The 21,217-nt window shown below is 40.7% G+C and overlaps 1 protein-coding gene across 3 annotated transcripts; it reads right to left on the reverse strand.

The window, feature by feature from the left end:
• Positions 1-1,465: 1,465 nt before the first annotated feature.
• LOC138598282 (eukaryotic peptide chain release factor subunit 1) lies at positions 1,466-10,084 on the reverse strand. Of its 3 annotated transcripts, none has more exons than XM_069670038.1 (11): positions 9,962-10,084; positions 9,465-9,575; positions 7,888-8,063; positions 6,595-6,734; positions 6,321-6,459; positions 5,968-6,158; positions 4,153-4,282; positions 3,860-4,033; positions 3,694-3,758; positions 3,449-3,596; positions 1,466-2,209 (listed from the first exon to the last, which is right to left on the reverse strand). In XM_069670038.1, the coding sequence occupies exons 2-11, from the start codon at positions 9,548-9,550 to the stop codon at positions 2,127-2,129; spliced, it is 1,332 nt and encodes a 443-aa protein (XP_069526139.1). In that variant the 5' UTR covers positions 9,551-9,575; positions 9,962-10,084; the 3' UTR covers positions 1,466-2,126. The 3 variants fall into 3 exon arrangements, with proteins under 3 accessions (XP_069526139.1, XP_069526138.1, XP_069526140.1); XM_069670037.1 differs by having other exon boundaries at positions 9,958-10,084; XM_069670039.1 differs by lacking the exon at positions 9,962-10,084 and adding an exon at positions 9,698-9,936.
• Positions 10,085-21,217: the final 11,133 nt, after the last annotated feature.

Here is a 21,217-nt window from a genome sequence, read left to right on the forward strand (position 1 = left end):
CCATGTAAAGAACGAACGCGCTGATTGGACAGAATTTGTCAAAGGGGCGGGCAATCGCAGCTTAGGCTTTTATTGATTGGCTAACCGTGCTACCAAGGCTTCCCCGGTGACTCCCCCAAACAAAAGGGCAAATGGATGAAGATGCTGTTGCTATCCTGAAGAGGAATACACTAAGGCAAAATCAATCATCCGCATAGCTTTCCTAAGAGATGCTGCAAGGTGTAGACTATTATTTCAATATAACATGTGATCAATGGCATTGTTTATTTATATACAGCTGCATTAAACAGTAACATGGATTGTGATGCAAGGCTGCAAGGTTTCTATAGCTTCGTGATATTACGGTTTTGAAAAGACGTTCGGGTTGTTTAAGGACATTTCCATCCAGCTGCATATCTAAGTAAACCCTCACAGGTTGGCGTAGGTTAAAATGAATGCAAGTAACTGATATGAGTGATAACCGTGACATAATAGTTACACCAGTGTTGTCCTGTAAAAGGTCAGGTTAATGAGTTCATCTGATAACTTTGCGGAGTGAAACCTGGAGCTGCATGATAATGGATTGATGTAAGAAGACTCCGTGTCAGGCTTTATTCAAAAATGTCAACGGGAAAAATCAATAAACCAGGCACTCACACACAACTTCATTCATACCAGCATCCTTTACCTTAGTTCACCTTTGTCGATGCTTCCCTACGAGTCTCACAATCAATGCAGAAATATGGCTGACAATCATTTGGGTGTTTTAATAACTTGCATCCAAGAGTTAAGTTTTAACGTTACCATCATAGGGCATGCTTTAACGCTGTAATATGCAGAATGTCATGTTTCCTTCCTGATTACTCAGCGAGTACACTGAGAATTAAACAAGCTCTTAGTGTAGGTGTACTTTCTTAGCTTGCCCTGTGAAAGAACATTAATCCAATGTTTAAGGATTACATTTTTAAGAAACAATGGGGGTGTGTCTTGTGTATTTATGCTTATAATTTCTCCACACATAGCACTATGAATCAACACTCACCTTTATCTTTAACTCCACAATAGAGGCAAACAAATATACATCTTACTTCATTTGTAAATCACCTGTGTATCACATTTAAAAAAGTATTTTCAGGACTGCATCGATAAAAATTCAGAGTATTTAATTAAAATGTGTAATAGATGCAATCTTACTGGGTTTAAGATCCTTATAAATTATGGGGCCCTTATTAATATCTAGCAATATCCAACAGATCTGATACACTTGCTTTGTGAAAATTTAAATTCAATTTAAACATGAGTAGTTGGATCCTGATGAACGCTGTAAACAAAAGAATCTCTTTAAAGCAGCCATGCATACTTGTCACTCACACAGGACTATCACAATATATTCATTTGAAGTCAGGAAAGCAGAGAAAAGGTCAGACCCTCCAGGAACAAGACTGACAGCACAGGATTGAGACCACATCAGATGAGGAGGTAGCAATGGTTTTCAGCAGTTCAAATTTAATACTTTGTCCCCCTTTCTCTACAGAAACCCAGGTAAAAAAAATCCCCCACTCTCATAAAATACAACAGCAGCAGTTACCAGTAAAAAAATGAAATGCAAAAAAAAAAAAAAAAAAAGAAGAAGAGAGAGAAAGCATAGAAAGGAGAGGAGAGATGTAGGGAAGGGGCATGATGAGGCAAGAAAGGAAAATATATTTTCTATATGTGAGGAGTAAGTCCAAAGTTTCTCTTCAGACTGGGTTAGGGACAGCGAGGAATCTGGGAACTTGCTGTTGTGTTCATTCAAAATGGAGGGGAGGAGAAAAAAAAAGAACAAAAATGAGTCGAGTCCAATCCAACTAGGGGAAGGAACCAGCACTCTAAGGCAGGGATTTATTCAGGAAGGGCTTTCTCCCTCTCTGGATGAAAGAAAATCTCACTCCTCTTCAGCCTGTGTGATGTACTTTGTCTCGTGTACAGATGAAATGTATGTGCAAGTTTGTGTATGCAACAGGTAAATTGGAAGGTGTGTCTGTCATATATATGGTCAACACGGTTGCACCTCTCACTTGCTGCAAGAGAGGTGGCATTTTTCTTTCCGTATTTCTTCATTCATTCCTTTGCTTTTCTTTTTTCTCCCAGTATCAGTCCCCGACTACCTAGTAGTCATCCAAATCAAAGAACTCATCGTCCTCCCCTTGGTACTCCATGCCCTGGAAGTCCACCCTGTACCGCAAGATACCTGAGGAATACAATAAAGACAGATTAATAAGGGTAATATGATGAGCGGCCAGCTTATGTCATGTTTAGTTAGATCAGGGCAGCATTCAAAGAAGAAGTTGTCAGGATATGCTAATACCTATAAGCTATTGGAGGAGGATATTTAAAAAGATAAGAGGAAATGTACTGGGACATTTTATTCATGTTTATCCTGCTAAACATTCTGAATCTCACCTGTTCGAAGAAATGGATCAAAGATTTCACATGATTAAGGTCTCTATCATATTAAAAGTCTGTCGGACAACAACACATCAGTTTTTTAAAAGTTCTTACCTGTAGCAGGAACACATGAAACACATACGTTGACTAATTTGATTTTTCAAGCCACTGATGTTCAAGGCTATGCCAATCACCTGCTGTTTAAGAAAATCAAATGCTTAAAACCATATTTTGTTACTAGGGAATTGAAGGGATAATGTGTAAAGTAAGTGACCACAGGTAATATATAGGGCGATCCTGTCCAGAGGACAAAATAAAGTGCAAATACAGCACAGTAACCTTAGGAATTTAGTTTTAAATTTGCCTTCACTTTACCTAATATCTTTCCACCACGCATCTCCTACAAAAAACTCAGTGTAGCCAAAGGACAGGAGGAAAGTGAATCAAGCAACAAGGACAGGAGAACAGAACACTCTGTCCCCTCTACTGTATCAAAATTGAGATCAAGTGGCCCAATAACAAGCAACCTGTCTAGTTCAAGTGCAGGAATCGATTACTTTGCTTTGCTGTAGCTAAGGTTACACTTTAAAAGTGGTCTGAAATGGCATCTTCTCAGCAGAATTACCCCAGCATCAAACTACTATGTGTAGGTTTTCAGTTCATGGAATAATGCCAATGTTTATAAATAGCCTGTGACATTCTTGCAATCATACAGCACTGGATATCAATGTCCTTATTGTTGCTGATCTCAGCAAAACATTTATTTAGATTGAGCAGCTTGTATGCCGTCTGCAACATGCCATGAACATATGTACTGAAAAGATACTGTTGTTGTTTTGTGCTTGTTTTGTTTCCTACATCATCCCAGTCCGCAAAGTAAGAGTTAGGGACTGAACAAACAAAAGCCCCTATCAAGTACCCTTCATATTTTGCACAAGGATGCTTGATGGATACTTGATAACTGTAACTGAAGGGCAGTCCTAACTCCCTTACTTGATGCTTTACAAATGTAGCCTTCCAGCGTCATTAACAGTGTTCTTACCCCCGATGCCTCCAAAGCCCTTGACGAACTGGGACCCTTCCTGGCTCTTGTCTGTGACTATCTCCAGCGTGGCTCCGAATTTCTTGTAGTTGTTGGCAAACCACTCCAGAAGTGGCATGCTCTCGATCAGCTCATGTTCCTGCCCCGTCTAGAAACACAATCAGGAAGTGTCAGGAAAACATGGCATGATGGGTAATGGGCCTAACCTTAATCCCAGTAATGTCTCCTTGCTTGGGACTACTCACCTCCTTGTCTGTGAAGTGAGACTTGTCTTTCTCCTGCTCTGGCGTTAAGTACAAAGTCTTCTCGTCTAGAAATCAAAGGAGACACATGAAGGTTATAAAAAAATTGCATAATATGTATTGCATTGTTTCTCCTTAATAGAAGATGTCATTGTTGTGTTTCGCCTACCGTTCTCTGCTCCGTTGCTCTCGGCCCCGTGAACACGAAGGATGTAGCGCATTGTGTCTAAGTTCTCGTAGACTATGAGGATCTCCACTGCTCCCATCTCCAGGGCTTTGAGTGTGTCCTCCACACCGAAACAGTACTTCCCTGTGTCCTGACTGATCTCATCGAAGTACCGCCCTAGACAGAGGGACAATCATTTGAAAAATCACTTCCATAACAAAAGCTTTTGTTTGACCGCAGCAGTTACAGATGATGATAAAAAATTGTTGTTCCAATGTGTCAATAGGCCGACTCACCTATGAGCTTCTTCTCCTGGATGAACTTCACATTAGAGAGAACCTCTGCCGAGAGCTCAATAGCCTGATTGAAACCATTCTCTCCTCCGTACGAGATGTCCACCAGCTTCAGAACCTTGGCCTGTAACCTCTGCAGAAAACAAACACACACATGGATTAAACACACTGTAGAGATATCCATTCACATATCCCATATCACATAGAACAAACATTCCTAACATGGTAGATATGGGTATATATTGACAACTTATTCTTCCTTTTTGTTACAACTAGAGCTGTGGGTTATATATCAATGAACATTTTACTAAGAAGTTCAGAGGGTTGACAAAGGTACTCTTCATAATGCCTTGACAGTAATAAGTAAATACTTTTTTTAAGACCTATTAGAAAGGCAGGGGGTGTTAAAGTAGGTCAGATTTTTCTGATGTGAGATCCTATTTGCAATTTTAATTGATTTTATTTTGCTAATGTTTTCTGCTTTTTGCAGTGCCCCATAGTTCTCCTGCAAGGCAGTGTGCCTCTGTTTGAGATGCTAGAATAAAGTCATGCTGCATTTTCAAGTTGCCACAGACTTTGGACAAACTTTACAGCTGACACTGGTTCACTCAAGGTCAGATGCTACAATCCTAACCACTTTACAGACGACTGAGAAGTCTTATTTTGGGAATGAACTACTCGCTTTTATTTTTGAAACACACGTTGCTATGTTGACATTTTAACTGTGCCTGAGCTCCTGCTTTACCAAGAACTACTGAATCTCAGGAAAGCAGTGTTGGCTCTGTACAGCCAAGTCTAAGTGAAAATTGAACATTTTTTAAACTCGTCAAAGTTTAATCGAGACAAAAAAAAAAAGGTTTAGCGCACAGCTCCATCTATTTGCATTAGGCATTAACTGTGAGAAACACCCAATAAACCCTGCTGTATATATGAATTCATATACTAACAATTTAGCAAACAGAACTTTATGTCAAGGACCTGAAACTACACAATTCTTTACATAAACATAAATAAATATACATTGTTTTAACATGCGCATTCATCTTATTTATTTATTACTCTAGCAAATCTAATATAAATGTAATTATATTTTTTATTTGTTACATTATCAGGGTTATAACTTAAAGATATAATCTCGAAAGTTTTTAATTAAATAAATGTCTATTATGTCACTATCTATCACCGAATAAGGTAACACAATGATGATTGAGCCTATGGCCCACTGATGAAAGCCTTTGCATTTGCAGTATATAGTATTATTATGGACTGGGTATCAGTGGCGACATTCGCGTGAAAAAAAAAATCACAAGCAGCGCCCAGTTAGTGATGCGTTTTCCATCAGCCAGCAGTGGTTGGTCTGCCAGAGAGGATAGCTAAGCAGCTGCTTTTCAGTCTCTGCAAGTGTTGCGAGTGAACAGTAATCTACTCTGGCTGAACAAACAAAGAAAAGATCGATGACTACAGAGCGACTGTCAGCGAGGACAATCAAGTGTTACAACCGAAACAAAGGGAGCCAACCGTGGACGTCTGGTTATCTGGTACGTATGCGCCAACAATTGCCTTTTATCGCCATTAGGTGCCGCCAAATAGAACTAAACTGAGATCTTCGAGATTGTCACTTTAAATTCAGTTTTATTGACTTAATCATTTTTTTTAGTTTGAACAAAGTGTTGTGTAAACAAACTTTATATAGATTCTAACTTTCTTATTGGTCTAGTTTCTGAATTGTTGACATTCAAATTGATCAGTCATTAGTATATAATGTTGTACACAAAATTGGTACGATTTTTAACAAAACACACACAGACGAAGACTTACTGGGTCGAACATGTCGGACTGGCTGAGCTCTGTCTTGAAGTCTGCAGATCCAGCCAAGACCATTCCAGCCACATTAACCTTGTCGTTGGACACAAAGAGCTGGACAGCCGTCTCAGCCACCTTTCTTACATAGTTGTGTCTCTTCTCCATTCTCAGACGAGCAAAACGCAGAGCAGACTGTCCTCCTCTGCCTGAAAGAAAGATGGAGATAAGAGACACACCCTTTAAAACTTTTCTTTACAGTTAGAAATATGAGCTACACACACATACAGAGCATTATTTAACTAGTTCTCTAACAATCCCTGCTGTGCAGTTCAAAAATATCAAAAGTTCAGTGTTGTGTGGGTTAGTACCGTGCTTCTTGGGTAGGTCCACCGTGAACTTGTGTAGCACCTCCCTGGTGTTGCCCTGCAGTGTGCCAAACAGTGCCCCACTACCGTCGATCACAATAAAGCCAAACTTACTGTCGTCAGAGAGGAGGGCTGTCAATGCCTGTGTTAGAGGGTAGTGGGGGAAGAATGGTTGATGACAATGTGACATAACGCAAGTATAATAGATGCCAAGAATCTTCTTTACATGAAAGAAATACATAAAAAAAGGTCAGAGAAAGCAAGCAAAGGTTCTCACCTCAGTGTGGAACTTGTTGTCGCAGAGGTACAGGGAGGTGTTGATTGGCTTAAAAGGTTCAAAGTCGATATTGACTTTCTTCTCCTTACCTTCCTCCGTCACAATGGTGCCACAGTACACGACTAAACCATTGGGTGGCACTGGCAAGAGAGAAAAGTCAGAGCGCAGAGATTAGACAAATTAACGTTATGGTTTGAATGCATAAACAATTAAGAGTTTATGTAGGAGGAGCCAGCATCATCAAACTGACAACCGAAAATATTTCACTGCACACTCCTCTCTCTCTTGTCAAATGCCATCGTTTTTCTGGGACAAAAGTTCCTGGAATGTTTTCCAGTTGTAATGTATGATGTGATGTGTGCAGTGAGACTTTACAGATGGGTAATACACACCCTTATACCATGCTTATAGCTACCTACTTTACATTCCAATGCTATAACTAGGGGTGGGCGGTATCACCGGTGTCACGTTCTGCCATGGTTAAAACACACACGTTTTCCAACTCATCTACAGGTTATGGAAAACATGCAAACATGCACGCTACGTTGCAGCCGTCATATATGATGTCGGCGGGATGATTGAGTCAGACGCGGTTACGCGAGTCAGCTTTTCAGAGAATGTGTCCCCGTTATTAGTGGAACCTCGTCCCGGTGCCGTTTAACGCTGTGGCAACATGAACGGACTGTTCACGGAGCAGCGTTTTTGTTTTGTAAAATAGAAAATAGATTTTAAGTGCCAAATAATATCAAGTGTAATTGTTAATTGTTTATACGTACAGGAAAACACATTGACAATAGAGCAAAAAGAGGCAGAATCATGTTTTGAGTAGAGGACTGTTCTTATTTTGTAATAACGCAATATAATACTGATACCACCAAAAGGAAAAGAAATACCGTGATATAAAGTTTAGGTCATATCGCCCACTCCTACCATAAACCTATATAAAAGACCCAGACATAGAATTTTTCTTTTTTTTTTAAATACAGTGAAATCGCCAGAATATTAAAGGAATACTGTGATATAGATTTTTAGTCATACCGCCCAGCACTAGCTATAACCACCACAACTTGTGCCACTTAAACAATGGTAAAATGTAGAACATTTAAATGCGGAGAAAGATGACACTTAAACAATTGCCACTTCAGTTTAGACGTACTGTAATTGAAACCTGTTCAAGTTTCTAAATCTAAAACACAAAGCACAAAACATTGGGTATTTGCCTGGGTACATGATGGAAATTCATGTATCAATCTGCCCTAGAATAAAGATGACATTATTTAAGGAAATACATACCCTTGTTGTAGAGTTTTAGTCTTTGCTGTACAGAGGTGATGGCCCCGAGAACAGAGAGCCTGTTGACTCGACTCTTAATGTTGGAAGCAGTGCCAAACTCGTCAGCCAACATCTTGGCCACTCTTGAAATCTGGTCCTTAGGAGGGATGATCAGTGAGATCATGCTGGTTCCATTACTAAAGAGAGAGAGGGAAGATTTATTATTAAAGCTTAAATAAACACTTTAGCATACAAACACAAAAGATGCAATGTTTGCAGTGTCTAACAGCACACTGCAAACATTGGTGCTTCACCACTGTTATAGTGTAACAGGCTTAACACCACAACAACGCAACTCAAATCTACGTCAAAATGACACTGACATGATTGGTGTTATCCACAGTGTGCGTTATCAACTTTATTTATTTGAAATGGCAACTTTGACCTGTTAAGTTTATTAGCTTTGAGATAAACCCACAACTTAATCTCGTTTCATTTAGTACACACAACACCAAACCTTCCCTTGCAAAATATCACCTTGACAGGGGCTGAAAGGTTGAGGGACACACAGGGTGGGCTTTCAGTTAAACAGTATACAATCTCTGCCCTTGAAGCCCGGAACTGAGTTGCACTGCCCCACACTGTCTCTCTATTCACTACCTATCAACAGACAAAGCATACCAGTACAGGCTGACACTGCACACACACACACACAGGCAGGCACGCAGGCAGGCAGGTAGCAGCAGCTGGATGAATATAGGGCAAATGGTCAACTGTGACATGGCAGGCGGTGGAGCACAGGACAGCAAATTCTACGCAGCACTAAACGCCAAGCTGTCGCAGAGAAAGCTATAAGCCTGTGAATCAACACCCATGCTTCACATGTCGTGATTAATAACAAGGCCAAATTTCCCTTACGGAATTCAATTGACCATTTAGTAGCCTGTAATGCTTTCATGTAACATTGAAAGGCTCGGTTACAATGAGTTAACTGACTAAGAAGACTCTTAAGGGAATAGAGAAGCTCTGTCACATAATCTACATCAACAAAGGCCTCCTGGTAAACGTCATTAAAAGTCTATACATTAATCTATCGGATCATGTGAAGCCCAACTGTATGCTAGCCGGCCTTCCTCTCTCATCAACGTGCTTTCTTGTTAAAGACACCCATGGCGGCCTCTTTCCACAGATGACGTCTATTAGCGGGTCTCATTAGCCACACAGCTAACATAAACGTTACCAGCTTTCCCCCCCTTTATCAGACATGAAGCAACATTCTTCGCAATGTACTCCATATCATATAACCGTAGACGAATATAAACAAACATTTCCCAGAATTAACACAATGTTTTCAACCTTCAGACAGGCTACATGCGCCAGCGGTTTTAGCTAGCGCTTAGCAGTTAGCATGCTACTAGCAGCAAAAGTAACGGTAAGCAAAGTTAGCAATGCTAAGCTAACCACTCCCAAATTCGGCCCCACTTATCCGATCTCCAGCTGTTGCGGCGGTGAACATTCACACCATCAACGGAAGCCATAAATCATAAGATATTATACGCGGCCATAGCATCAACACACAGCTCATACAGGTCTCTTACCCACGAGCAGCTTCCAAACTTTTGATCAGCTTCTTGATTTTCCAGATCTCCACGTTCCTGTCCGCCGCGCTGGGGTCGTCCGCCATCTTTCTGCTGTAATCGCTTCAGCACCTGAAAGACGTGAAAAAGAAGAGCTAAACATATGCGGTACACCGTCAAGTAACCAGACTGGTCGGTATTCACAGTGTTATGAAGCTGACAAAAGATTCATCCTAATTAGCTGGACTAAGTACCTCTCCAAACTAGTGGCGCGGCGTCCGTTAAGGCACCTGACCAGTACTGGCAGCTGGACTGACCGTGAGGGAAGGACCCTGCCCGGGCTGCCTCTGTCAGTACAGCGCGCGGAGAATAACAGGCCTACAGTCTGCCAGGCCCTAGCGTCCACCCTGTTCTTATCTAATGCGACCTACTTTCCCCCTGGTCTTTCGGAATAAACCAAATGTCAACTCTTCAGCCTGAATATATATTGGTATAAATGTAACGGGTACGGTACCTGCCTCGGACAACGCCGCTCCGCTCCGTTATCTGTCCGCAGCACTACGTCGAGTCGGTGGTCCGAGGAGTGACGTTGCCTTCCCTACCGGTTTCTCTCTCCTCCACACGCCGCGCGTGGTGCTGTCGATGGGGCTCACATGTAGGAGGTGGTAGAACTGTGGCGTTCACTTCCTGGAAACCACATAGAAACCAATGGCAGCTCTTGGGTAGTACGTCAATCATAAAAATCGAAGTAACGATTGGACAGAAGCTAAAACCATGGCCGAAACTGGGTTGACGTCAGTAATAGGGGATAATGGGAATTGTAGTCTGAGGTGACTCAAAGGATCAAGTGCATGATTACTCTTCCCTCTGTAAGAGTTTGTACCAAAGTAACCAAACGTCTTTGTACTTTTAGCTTCTTTCCACTTTTCTTAGTGCAGGCTAATTCTTAATAGCCCACTTATTACATTGTCATTTGCATAGGTATTGTTTGGGAGGTTTTCATAAATATTTAGTGTGTGCAGTGACATCTGCTGGTCAATATTTTGCAAGGTAAATTGCAACCTGAAATACCTGTTGTCAATTGTTTTTTATTACAGCTCCAGCCATCAAACAAAAAAACTATTTACATTTTCTTTATGTGCTTGCTTAATGGATAAGTTTTCAGTTAATTAATGAAATGTCAAACCATGCTTAGCAAAATCGTACGGATAATTTAGGTTTTGGGTAATTAAGAGCTTAAACTCTCACTGGGCTTTAAGAATTTCCAAAGGGATAAAAAATGTAGGCTTCAGAAAACAGCAGTGGGAGGACTGGGGGCAGGAGGATTAACTTTAATAGCTTAGTTTTGTCAAATAAGAAAAGGTATACTACTCAAGTGAAGCCATAATAGCAAGTTATAGTTATACTGGCTTATTTTCTGAAAACTTAACTTTGCTACTCACCACCTGCTGTACATTACCAGCAGTGATGGGGTTTGGGTTTTAGTTATCTTCTGTCCCACTGTCAATTGAATAAAGACATAAAGAACAAAAGGGGAAAGAAAACTGGCACAGGTTTTAAACTTTCTTTTAGAAACTAAACTAAACCTTCTTGGTTCGATGTCAGTTGATGTGTGAACTCCACAGATATCCATTAAAATGATTATTAAAGGTGCATATCCCTTTGTGACTGATGTTTATGTTATCACTTTTGTGCATGAAAACCAGAAACCTTACAATAGTCTTCAGTACCAGTTCAGTTCACCATGTTCTAGATATGGGCTTTTTCTTTTGTATATCCCAGTCAGCAGGGTTCAGCCGTCCTTTAAGACCAAGAGTGTTGCGACAATGTGGCTTCCAAAAGTGCTGAGTAGGCTTTTTCAAGACAGAGAAAGGTCAGCTTTCCAATTAGTATGGCTGGTAGAGTATAGAGACTTTTCCTTAAAAAGAAAAAAAAGCAGTTATGTGTCAGGCCAGCCTGCTCAGTGACCCAATTACCTATTGTTGTTGAGGTTGATGCAAATTATTGGGTTGAGATGCTGGCAGAGGTACGTAAGCCAAAGATTGCAGTGTTTGTACAGTGTAAGTATAATATTGTTCCTACTGCAGGTTTAAAGCCGCTCTGCAACACAGTGTTTAACTGCTGAGTCCTCTGTTAATATGGTGGGTCATATTTAGAGAAATATATCAACTCAGATTTTTTATTGTGCTAAGTATTTAAAGATTTTTACCCGATGCGGGTGGCAGTAAAAGCTCACATCAGAAGCAAAAATGGTAAAAAAAAAATATATACTGGGACAAAATATTGAGTCCAATGTATTTCCTTCTACAGTTGGAGATCTACTGGAAGCATCCTGTTCTTCTTTGCAGTGAGAGAATCCAAGAGCTTTTGCACATTTAGACCACCAGATGACAGCATTGGTTAAAGGAAAATGAAATGGCTTGCACAATACAGTATCTCTTGTTTTTATTAATGATGGAGCATTATATCCTTGGAGCTTTTTGTGTACTCCATGGGACACTCATAAGTAAAGACTTGTTAAGTATTTTGTTGTAATAATTGTGGCATGCAATCTGTTAGACTTTATAAGGTTGGCATATGTTGGATATTAGCCAGTGTCTTGTGAATTGTGAGAGTTCCTATCAGAACAAACATCTGCTTTTGCATTGAGCAACAAACCAATGATTACCCCTGTGGTATTACCTCTCTCTGGTGAACTGGGAGAGCTACATCAGGTGGGTGGAGCTTCTGTCTGTGTCTGGCACTCACAGGATGGCCACATCATGGAGAAAAGTGATATAGCAGTTTGTGCAGCTGACTGCCTACAAAATTGTCCAGCATGGGTTTCAGTGCCAATTCATCACCATCTGTTGCCCATCAGAGCTGTAATGATCTGTCACATGGAAATGCATGGCTCTGGTGTGCAGTGGCTGGTAGCTGTCCCGGCCTGTTCCTCTTCTCACCTACTCAGGTGTTGATGCACCCATACATTTGACGTTTGATCAGCATCACTTGCATCTGAGAACCACAACCTGTATGGGGGGTGGATTGTGTCACAGATGGTCCCCATGAACTAAGACAGAGGAGGTCTCAGCTGTCTAACGAACGTGACATACGGGTTGAAAAATTCACGACGTTCCGTGTGTCGTCATGCTGTTGCGGTGGTGTTGATGTACTGTGTGGTGTGTTACCACAATGCACATGGCGGGGTAGCGGCAACATAGCCTAACAGTAATTTTGTAATTTGTTAGTTTTGGATAATGTACACGAGGATAAGCACATGGATAACGTACGTAAGTGTGTATGTGAGAATAACGTGTGTACGATGTGTGGACGTACGTTCGCCACAGGGCATTGGGTAAGTGTGGTTATGTAAGCTAGGTCTGAATTACTAAAAGAGCCAGCTATCAGCTCACATAACAATATGGCCTTGCACACTGCCTGCTAGCTAGCCTATTTAAGTAATAATCTTGAAGTTCTCAGTTCCGTTCTATTCAGCGGCACTTTATGGCAATAAAAGGCAATTACGGGCGCATACGTCCCAGGTAACAAGATGTTCACAGTTGGCTCCCTTTGTTACAGTTGTAACTCTTGATTTTTCTCACTGACGGTAACTTTCCTTTTAAGACTGTTTGCCTTCATCTGAGCGTCCAATTTGTTTCTTTTTCTTTGGATTTTAACTTATTTTTGAAGTTGTGTCTGTAGTCATTGATCTTTTCTTTGTTTGTTCAGCCATAGTAGATTACTGTCTACTCGCATCATTTAAAGAAACTGAAAAAACAGCTGCTTAGCTCCGCCTACCCTCTCTGGCAGACCAACCACTGCTGGGTGATGGAAAATGTGTCACTAACTGGGCACCGCTTGTGTCACCACAGACAGCCAGTCCATAATAATACTATATACTGCAAATGCAAAGGCTTTCTTCAGTGGGCCATAGGCTCAATCATCATTGTGCTACTATATTCAGCGATAGATAGAGACTTAGCAGCTAGATATATTTACATAAAAATCTTTGAGATTATTACTTTTATTCTCTTGTCGATTTTCCTTATGTACAGAAAGTCTTTGGATCTAAATAAAAAATGTATTTATTTCTTAAAATTAAAAAAATAACATCTCAGCAAAATGTTGCTGCCTTGACTAGCATAATCCATGAATGTGAACAAGACATGTATCATACTAATTGATTAAGTCACTTTATAATGCTGCAAATGATTGTTTATTAGGGTTTGGGCTCAGAATTTAATTACTGCACTTTTCTTTTGACAGCAGTCGTTTGTTTGTTTTTTACCAGAGTAAGAATTAATACAATATCTGGTGACCCGTGCTGACATTGAATAGTGTCAAACAGGCGATATAACACATGAATCATGTCTGTAGTCTCTACTTGTACATTCACAGTCCTTTCCATTGCTCTGTGTCTTGTAGAGCTCTGACCAGGGCGGACAGAGATTAGTTGCTTGGCAAAAAATGGAAACATCCTGCAGCAACATTCAGAAGCCAGGCTTCAAGGTCCTCAGTCATATGGTGAACCTGGCATGGCGGCTCTCTCCCTCCCCACACACAGAGGACTGCCCCCCGTGGTTGCTCCCACCACCACCTTTCCTCCATCATCTGTGTCTCAGCTCCCTCTTCATCCTCCTGCACGCACTCCCCTGTCAAAGTTTTAACATGATAATTCACTGTTGCTCAAGCTGTCTCCTAATACCTCTTCTATTCTCTGAGCAGGTAAAAAAACCCCTGGGAGTAGAATATTACAGAGGAAGATGAAGCTGGTGTAAGCAAGCCAGGGTCCAGTGTGACAGCTGTCACGAGTGATTTAACACCACGAGGAGAAAAGGACGGTGATGTGCAACACTCATTCACAAAACTGCTTATAGTTAGTTAGTATAGTCTGTCTGGGCCAATAGATCCCTATAAGTGGATGATTATTGTAACTGAATTTTTTGCTTCTTCTTTATTTCTAATGCAAATTACAATCTAATTGTCATTTATATGATCATTACATGAATATTTAATAAACATACAAACATGAATATATAATGGAACAACAGTAATGAAACGGACAGCTTTGTGATTTGCAGATTTCAATATAAAATCACATAATCTACGCCGCGGTCCTCTCCTGCTACAAGCCCCATCTGGGCAGGATGAAAGCGTCACGCTCCACTCAGATAATATACCAGCAGATGTGAGAGAGCGGGGATGATAAGTGAGCACTGTAAAGTCCCAAAACACGAGCAGAGGAGGAGCAGGACTAAGAAGGGCAATATAACAGGCTGGAACAGGAGGGCATTAGAACTCTGAGCCACAGCGGTGTTAGTGTGCACAGCAGGTGTACCCACACACAAACACAGTGAACTCACATTTGGAGAGCAGGCAGGGATGGTCGTTACACGCTGTGGCAGTCCTAAAACATTGAACAAATAAGTTAGGAGAGCCTATAAGTATATGACAGCTTGCAGTAGTCGGGTGAAACTCTTTACAATTTTCCCAACATGTGGTTTTTATGTATGAAAAGACCCAAAACTGAACACTGTAAGCGGACTATTGATCACTGTAAACAAAATTAGTAAATGTCATCTCTTTGATTCATACTTATGTAATTCCATTGAATGCTGTTCACATGACTAAAGTGTTTAGTATGAGTGATAACAGTACCTTTTTATTGGTATTATTTCGATCTTTATTTCAATGATGCAAAAACCTTTTGAACTTACCTCACAGACCTCCTTCACAGTTACACCCTCTCTTACTCCCTATGGTCCTCATCAGCAGGTCTACAGGCACTACCAGCCATCAACCTCAGCACAGGGGGTGCCAGGGCCTTCTCCTATGCTGCACCCAAACATTGGAACTCCCTCCCCCCTTACATCCACATGCTGGACTCCATCACTGAATTCAAATCTGCTCTTAAAACTCATCTTTTTAAACTAGCCTACTCACTTTAATTCCATCAACTGCATCCTATTGAATTCTAATTCCTTGAACACTTCATTTCAGTCCATCCATAAAACACTTTCTATGAACTCCATCATAGATATCTTGATGTCTTCTGAGTACTGATGGAAACAAGCGTTGGCAGGAGTATGTGTCAGAGAACATCGCCTGCAGGTAGACACCACGTACGCACACAGTAACAAATGGTCTCAGTAACGTATATCAGTCTTTCCACTTCATTCATTCAGTACAATATCTTAACATGCCTACATTTTCAGCCACACAGTATTGCCCTGAGCTTAATGTTGCCTTATGTATAATTGTTTTGTTACCAGTAACTGTCACTCAAGCAGTATTGCACTAACACTCTGTGCATGTGCCCTGAAATGAATTTGTTTTAATCTACAAACTGTAGGCCTTTACTATGAGTAAGGGATAGTCCAAAGTTCCAGTGGTGGGGTCCTTAATGCTAAAAAAACCAACATAATATTGGCAACCAAACAAGATTAAAACATGAATGTGCATTTTATTAAATCCTGAACAAATATAAACATATACAATTTCAGTTTGAAACCTTACACTTTCGTGCTGTGATAGAGATGAGGGACACCGTCTTCTATTTAGCCCTCAAAATACTATCAACACACTGGGCACAGTTATAAAAGGTTGTACGTTTTTGGTCAAAGCTTACCAATTCAGAGGGATAGCCTTAACCCATATATATACTTTCCATGTAAGCTAACATCATATTTATGTATTGTGACCTCTGCAATCAATATAGGCCTACCTCTATCTACACATTCTATTAAAACTAAGCCAGTTAATGAGACTGTTGGCAAGCCATAGAGCTGTAATATTATTTCTATTAGTCTAACAAAACTATATTTACATGGAGGCTCGCTGAAAACAAAGTCAACCATGTAGCGATAACATTGTTGGGTTATTTGGTGATAACTGGCAAAATAAAGTGATCATGTAGCTTATCACGTAATTTGTCACTTTGCTAATCATGTAGTTTGTCACGTAGCTTATCACGTAGCTGCTCAGAGGCTTGTCACGTAGTTCGTCCTGTAGCTAATCTCGTGGTTTGTCGTGTAGCTTATCAAGTGGCTTGTCACGTAGTTTATTAGTGTTCAAAATCAGATAATATACTACATACTGCATACAGCGTTCGGTGGTAGTATGGAGGATTTATTTTGCAGTATGCCATGCCAGTGCCACGCTGCCATGCGGTCTGATACTTGAGATTTCCAAATCACTATGACATCTGTGTATTTTTGGCATACTACACGTTTTGCTTTTGTTTGCATACTGCATACTACATTTTGACCAAATCAGTACGTACTGCTAGTATAGTATGGCATTTCAAACAAAACAGTAGCTTCTCTGACAAGAGGGGTGATGACGGAAGTGGCACGCTTGTTCCCTTACGTCATTGGACTTGGTCTCAGGCTAAGCGTCACCTGGCATTTAATTAGGGGCAGCCCAGGTTTAAATTAGCCTCACCAAGCTTTTGTCTTTATGCGTTTACAAGCTCTCACCTGTATACCCTTAACCAGAATACATAATAGTTTGTTTAAACATTTGTTTTATGCCATAAAAATATAAAATTAACATATTGGCATTACTTACGAACTAAAAACTTAAACATAATAATTTAACTGCTGGTACTTGTATATATTATTATAATATATTCTACTCTACCTAAGTGTATACATTTTTAGAAATAAAAATATCTCTGTAAGTCTTTCTAGAAACTAATAAGTTAACATGCAAGTTAAAGCACTTATGTACTTAACTTCTTCTCTTGTTCGTAGATCTGTTTGGTGTCTGCAATTGTCACTTACTGTATTTCCTTACATGTTAGCCACTTACATAAAATGTTCAATAAACGTCCAACTGCAGTCCATATGGATGTCCTTTCTATTATGTCACACTGTGCTTTGTATTGTACAAAGAGAGACCTTTTGTACCCCATGAAGGTTGTGTCATCATAGCAGGAGTGACAGTCTGTGTTGTTATAGTAACCAGGCCATAAGCGGAGGGTTCATTGTGTGTATGTGGTGTACATAGGTATGCACATTGGACAGTTACGGAGAGTGTGACCTAAAACAGATGCCACCAGGTTAACTGGGCTCTGTTTTACCATCTGTGGCCATCTGCTTAAGGAGAGTGGAGGAGAGAGGGACCAGTGAAGGTGGAAGGAGGGACTCTCAGGGGTATTCAAGGACACTGACTATTTGTCATCACGAAGAAATGACAAGAAGACAGAGTGAGTGACGATTCATCCAATCAGATACTTTCAAAAGGAGGCCAGGACTTACATTAGCAGAGGTACATAAACACATTCACAGGAAGGTCTATGTCAGAGTGGACCAACATCCTGCGCCTGTAAAAGTTAGTCATGAAATGGAACTAAAGGCAGACATCAAACAAATAAAAACTCTGTTTACGTGACTCTTGTAACTTTGCTGTTGAAGACATGTTACAGCTTTGCACTCCAGCTCTCTAAACAGACAAGGAAACATTTGAACTCCTCAGAGGGAATTAAGCGGCACATATTCTCTGCTGACGAGCTAATCTGTGACTCAGTACGAGTCTGTCTCTCAGGATCTGTTTCTCTGTCCTCTCCAGTGAAAAGCGGGATGATAATCGTCAGCACTTCAATAGCTTGCTTAGGAATTAAACCAATCTTCTTAGGACATGGGTATAATAATGTACAACTGTTGGTGTCTGCCACCATCTGCTGCACAAGTGGATTTTTTTTGTTCTGGCACGAGTGCAAAGATGGCACTAGCAGTGGTGTTTGGGTGCAAGTATGTTTTTTTTTTGCAAATCTCAGAATTGACATTCTTTCCACATCCCTGGCTCTCCTACTCTCTCCACAGAGGCAAGAGGAGATTTACGGATCTGCGTCCCAATATTAAGGGGATTAATCAGGAATGGAGAGTCGAGGTTGTCATAAATATAAATGAGGTCTTTGAGGCATAGGCTGAGACATGCTGCATGTCCACACAGTGTAGCCTGTTAGGAGTTTATCAGTGCAGTGGATTAAGACCAATAACCTCAATTTAAAGGCCGGGACAGACAGTCAATCTTAATGATGCATTGGAAAGGGGTTAAACCCAGAGGTAATATGGACCAGCTGGCCTGTCTACTCCACTCACTGACCCAGGGCATAATCCAATTGTCTTTCACGCCTCAGGGAGTGAGGAGTTCTCCACAGCTTAAGTTAGATTTTAAAACTCTTCTTTGCCTTATTTCTGAAACTGCAAATTAATAAATACGAAAAGTAACAGCAGAAATGGTTGAAAAAAAAAACCAATGTGCTACCTGTCAACATTAGCCTGGAGGATAGTGCCGTGTTTGAGTCACACATCCAGTTGATAAAGCCTCTATGCCACATATCACTCCCCAAGGACAGATTACCAGATGCTCCCATCAATCTCACAGCTTTTCCAGGGCCTGATGGTATATCCTTTTTCCTGGCAATCTATGTTGTAGAATCAGAATGAGTGTACGCATGTGTACATGCAGAAAAATACATATTTGAGCATGCAAAAAAGCACCAAATGCAGCTGTTCTGGAACATCTGTTGTATCAACGCCTGCCTCTAAATTGTAACAAATGAGTGTTTTCTGATGCCCTGATACCAAAAAGTAACAGAAAAAGTTTACTGTATCTGTGGGCACCAGAGAGGCTGAGGTCTTGGCTGTCACTCCCCAAGAACATCAAGTTTTCATATCAGCGAGTCCAGTCCATGCAGGAATCCATGCCATCAGTCATGCAGCACAGCTTTAAACCAGTCTGAAATCATTATATCAGAGCCACCGCCATGACAAGCTCACAGATGGACTGATAGGAAGATGGGATGAAACAGGCGAGAAAGATGGTGGAAAATTGATTTTCTTCTAGATGCATTAATCAAATCGACTACAGAAAGGGCATTATCAGTACAATGGATTTAATACAGCGTGTGAAAAGAAGGCAAAGGCGTGTCTGATGAGGCAAGCTTACTTTGAAGGATGACAGTAATGGGAATGATCAAAAGTCGACCCCTTGCGTGTGACATGTATACATGTAAGAGTGAATTTATTTGTAAAAATCCCCTTATTTTCACACAATAGTACAAAAAATAATTGTGTGGGTTGTATTTTTAAAATGCTTTCTTAACTCCGGCTGTCTCCCTGTAGAAAAGGCCTCTAATAATGTGAGCAACCTACGCATGTGTGCGACTCCGCTCCGGTGATTGCAGAAGTGTCAGTTGTACAGTATGTGTATCCGCTGCTGGAACATGCAGGCTGCTGAAATTAGGACACTGAACAGACAGAACGGGACAAGGGAGACTGAAATTTATTCAGACAAACAACGTGGAACTGTCACAGCAGAGCCGAAACCTTTTCAGTGCATTTCGTTAGAATTTCAACATGGTGGGAAAAATAAGAATATACAGTATGATGGCGTGTGGAGAGACAGGAAGTGAAAACTGAATATTAATCAGCAGAAGAGAATGTTTTTGTGTTTGTGTATAACTGTGAATGTTTACTGCGAGCGCCTGCAGACAAAGGATATGGTGTCCCACTGGTGACGTCATGAGAGGACAACAGGACAGACCAGTCTGACTGTGACGGTGAGAAAGGAAAGAAAGGAATATTATAGCTGGAATTAAGGTCATAATTATTTGCTGCATTTGTCTCTTAAATAAGTAAATCTTATATTGAAATTGACGCTACAGAGTCAGCTCCTTGTTCTAGACATCAGGGCGCTCTGGGTGGAGGTGAAGCTTAAATAAAGAAGAGAGAGGGAGCTCCACACGAGGGAGACAAACACACGAGATGTCTTTATATAATAGGTTAACCATCACTAGTGCCTAGTATTGTACTATTTACATGCAGGCAACATTGATTCCATTAATCAATTAAGTTGTGACAGAAACACTTTAATTCATTTTTCTTGCAGGCTACTCTTCTAATTGTTCTAAACAAGCAGCACTGTTCTGCTGGAGTAGTGACAGCACTTATACAGTGCTTTTATGCAAAGCACTGTTCAACCATTCAAGCACCCACTCACACACTGATGGCAGAGCCAACCCTGACCATTTAGAGCAATTTCGGGGTTCGGTGTCTTGCTCGATGACACTTGAACATGAAGTGAAGAGAAACCAGGGATTCAACTACCACTCTTACTGGACCACTTTCTCTACCTGCTGAGCCACTGCTGAGTATTTCTGCTCAGTACTTTTCTGTACTTTTCCAGCTTGTGTTGGTAAGATTCTGATCCAAATGTATTTGCCCGAAGAAAGAAATGTTGTAGCTTACCTGAATAACATTTGAAAATATTATGAAAATGATCCCATCAGTAGAAAGAGTCTCCAGAGACTAGAACTTGTTTAATTAAAATCACAGACAATCCTTGTTTCCCTGAGATTTTCTTCTTTTCTGGCTCTAAGTTGCTCATGCTTTCCTACCTTGATTTTCTGAAACATCTGTTTCTGTTATTTCCCCTGAGGTCTGCGGAGACTGAGTGAAAACAACATCAAATTTGGTACAATCCAAATCTCAGTAAGAGAGAAAAATCCCTTGTTTGTTAGATTCCTCCATCGCTCAAGATCCCTCACATAAAACAATTACAAGCATCCCAGAGCCTGTGAGTGTGGCAGTCATGCATCAGCACTGTTTATACTGTTTACGTCTAATATGAGCCCTGTGATGAAACACCGAGGAGAGTTAATGACAGAGAGAAGACATAAACTAAAATCTGTCCCGTCCTGGAAGAAACATACAATGTTTATGAACACTGAGCTCATATTTCTGGCTTCTCACGCTGAGATGAGAGGATGTGACCGTGACACACAG

The sequence above is a fragment of the Semicossyphus pulcher genome, unplaced genomic scaffold (assembly GCF_022749685.1).
Source record: "Semicossyphus pulcher isolate SPU_LCO1_2020_fin unplaced genomic scaffold, fSemPul1.0.p SCAF_2, whole genome shotgun sequence".
Classification (NCBI taxonomy): Eukaryota; Metazoa; Chordata; class Actinopteri; order Labriformes; family Labridae; genus Semicossyphus; species Semicossyphus pulcher.

Bases quoted from the DNA above. Each gene is read 5' to 3' on its own strand.
- LOC138598282 (XM_069670038.1), bottom strand. From the start codon at position 9,550: ATGGCGGACGACCCCAGCGCGGCGGACAGGAACGTGGAGATCTGGAAA. The intron at 6,159-6,320 runs GTACTAACCCAC...TCTTTCTTTCAG, and splicing joins GGACCTACCCAAGAAGCACG to GCAGAGGAGGACAGTCTGCT. The intron at 4,283-5,967 runs GTAAGTCTTCGT...TGTTTTCTGCAG, and splicing joins AGTCCGACATGTTCGACCCA to AGGTTACAGGCCAAGGTTCT.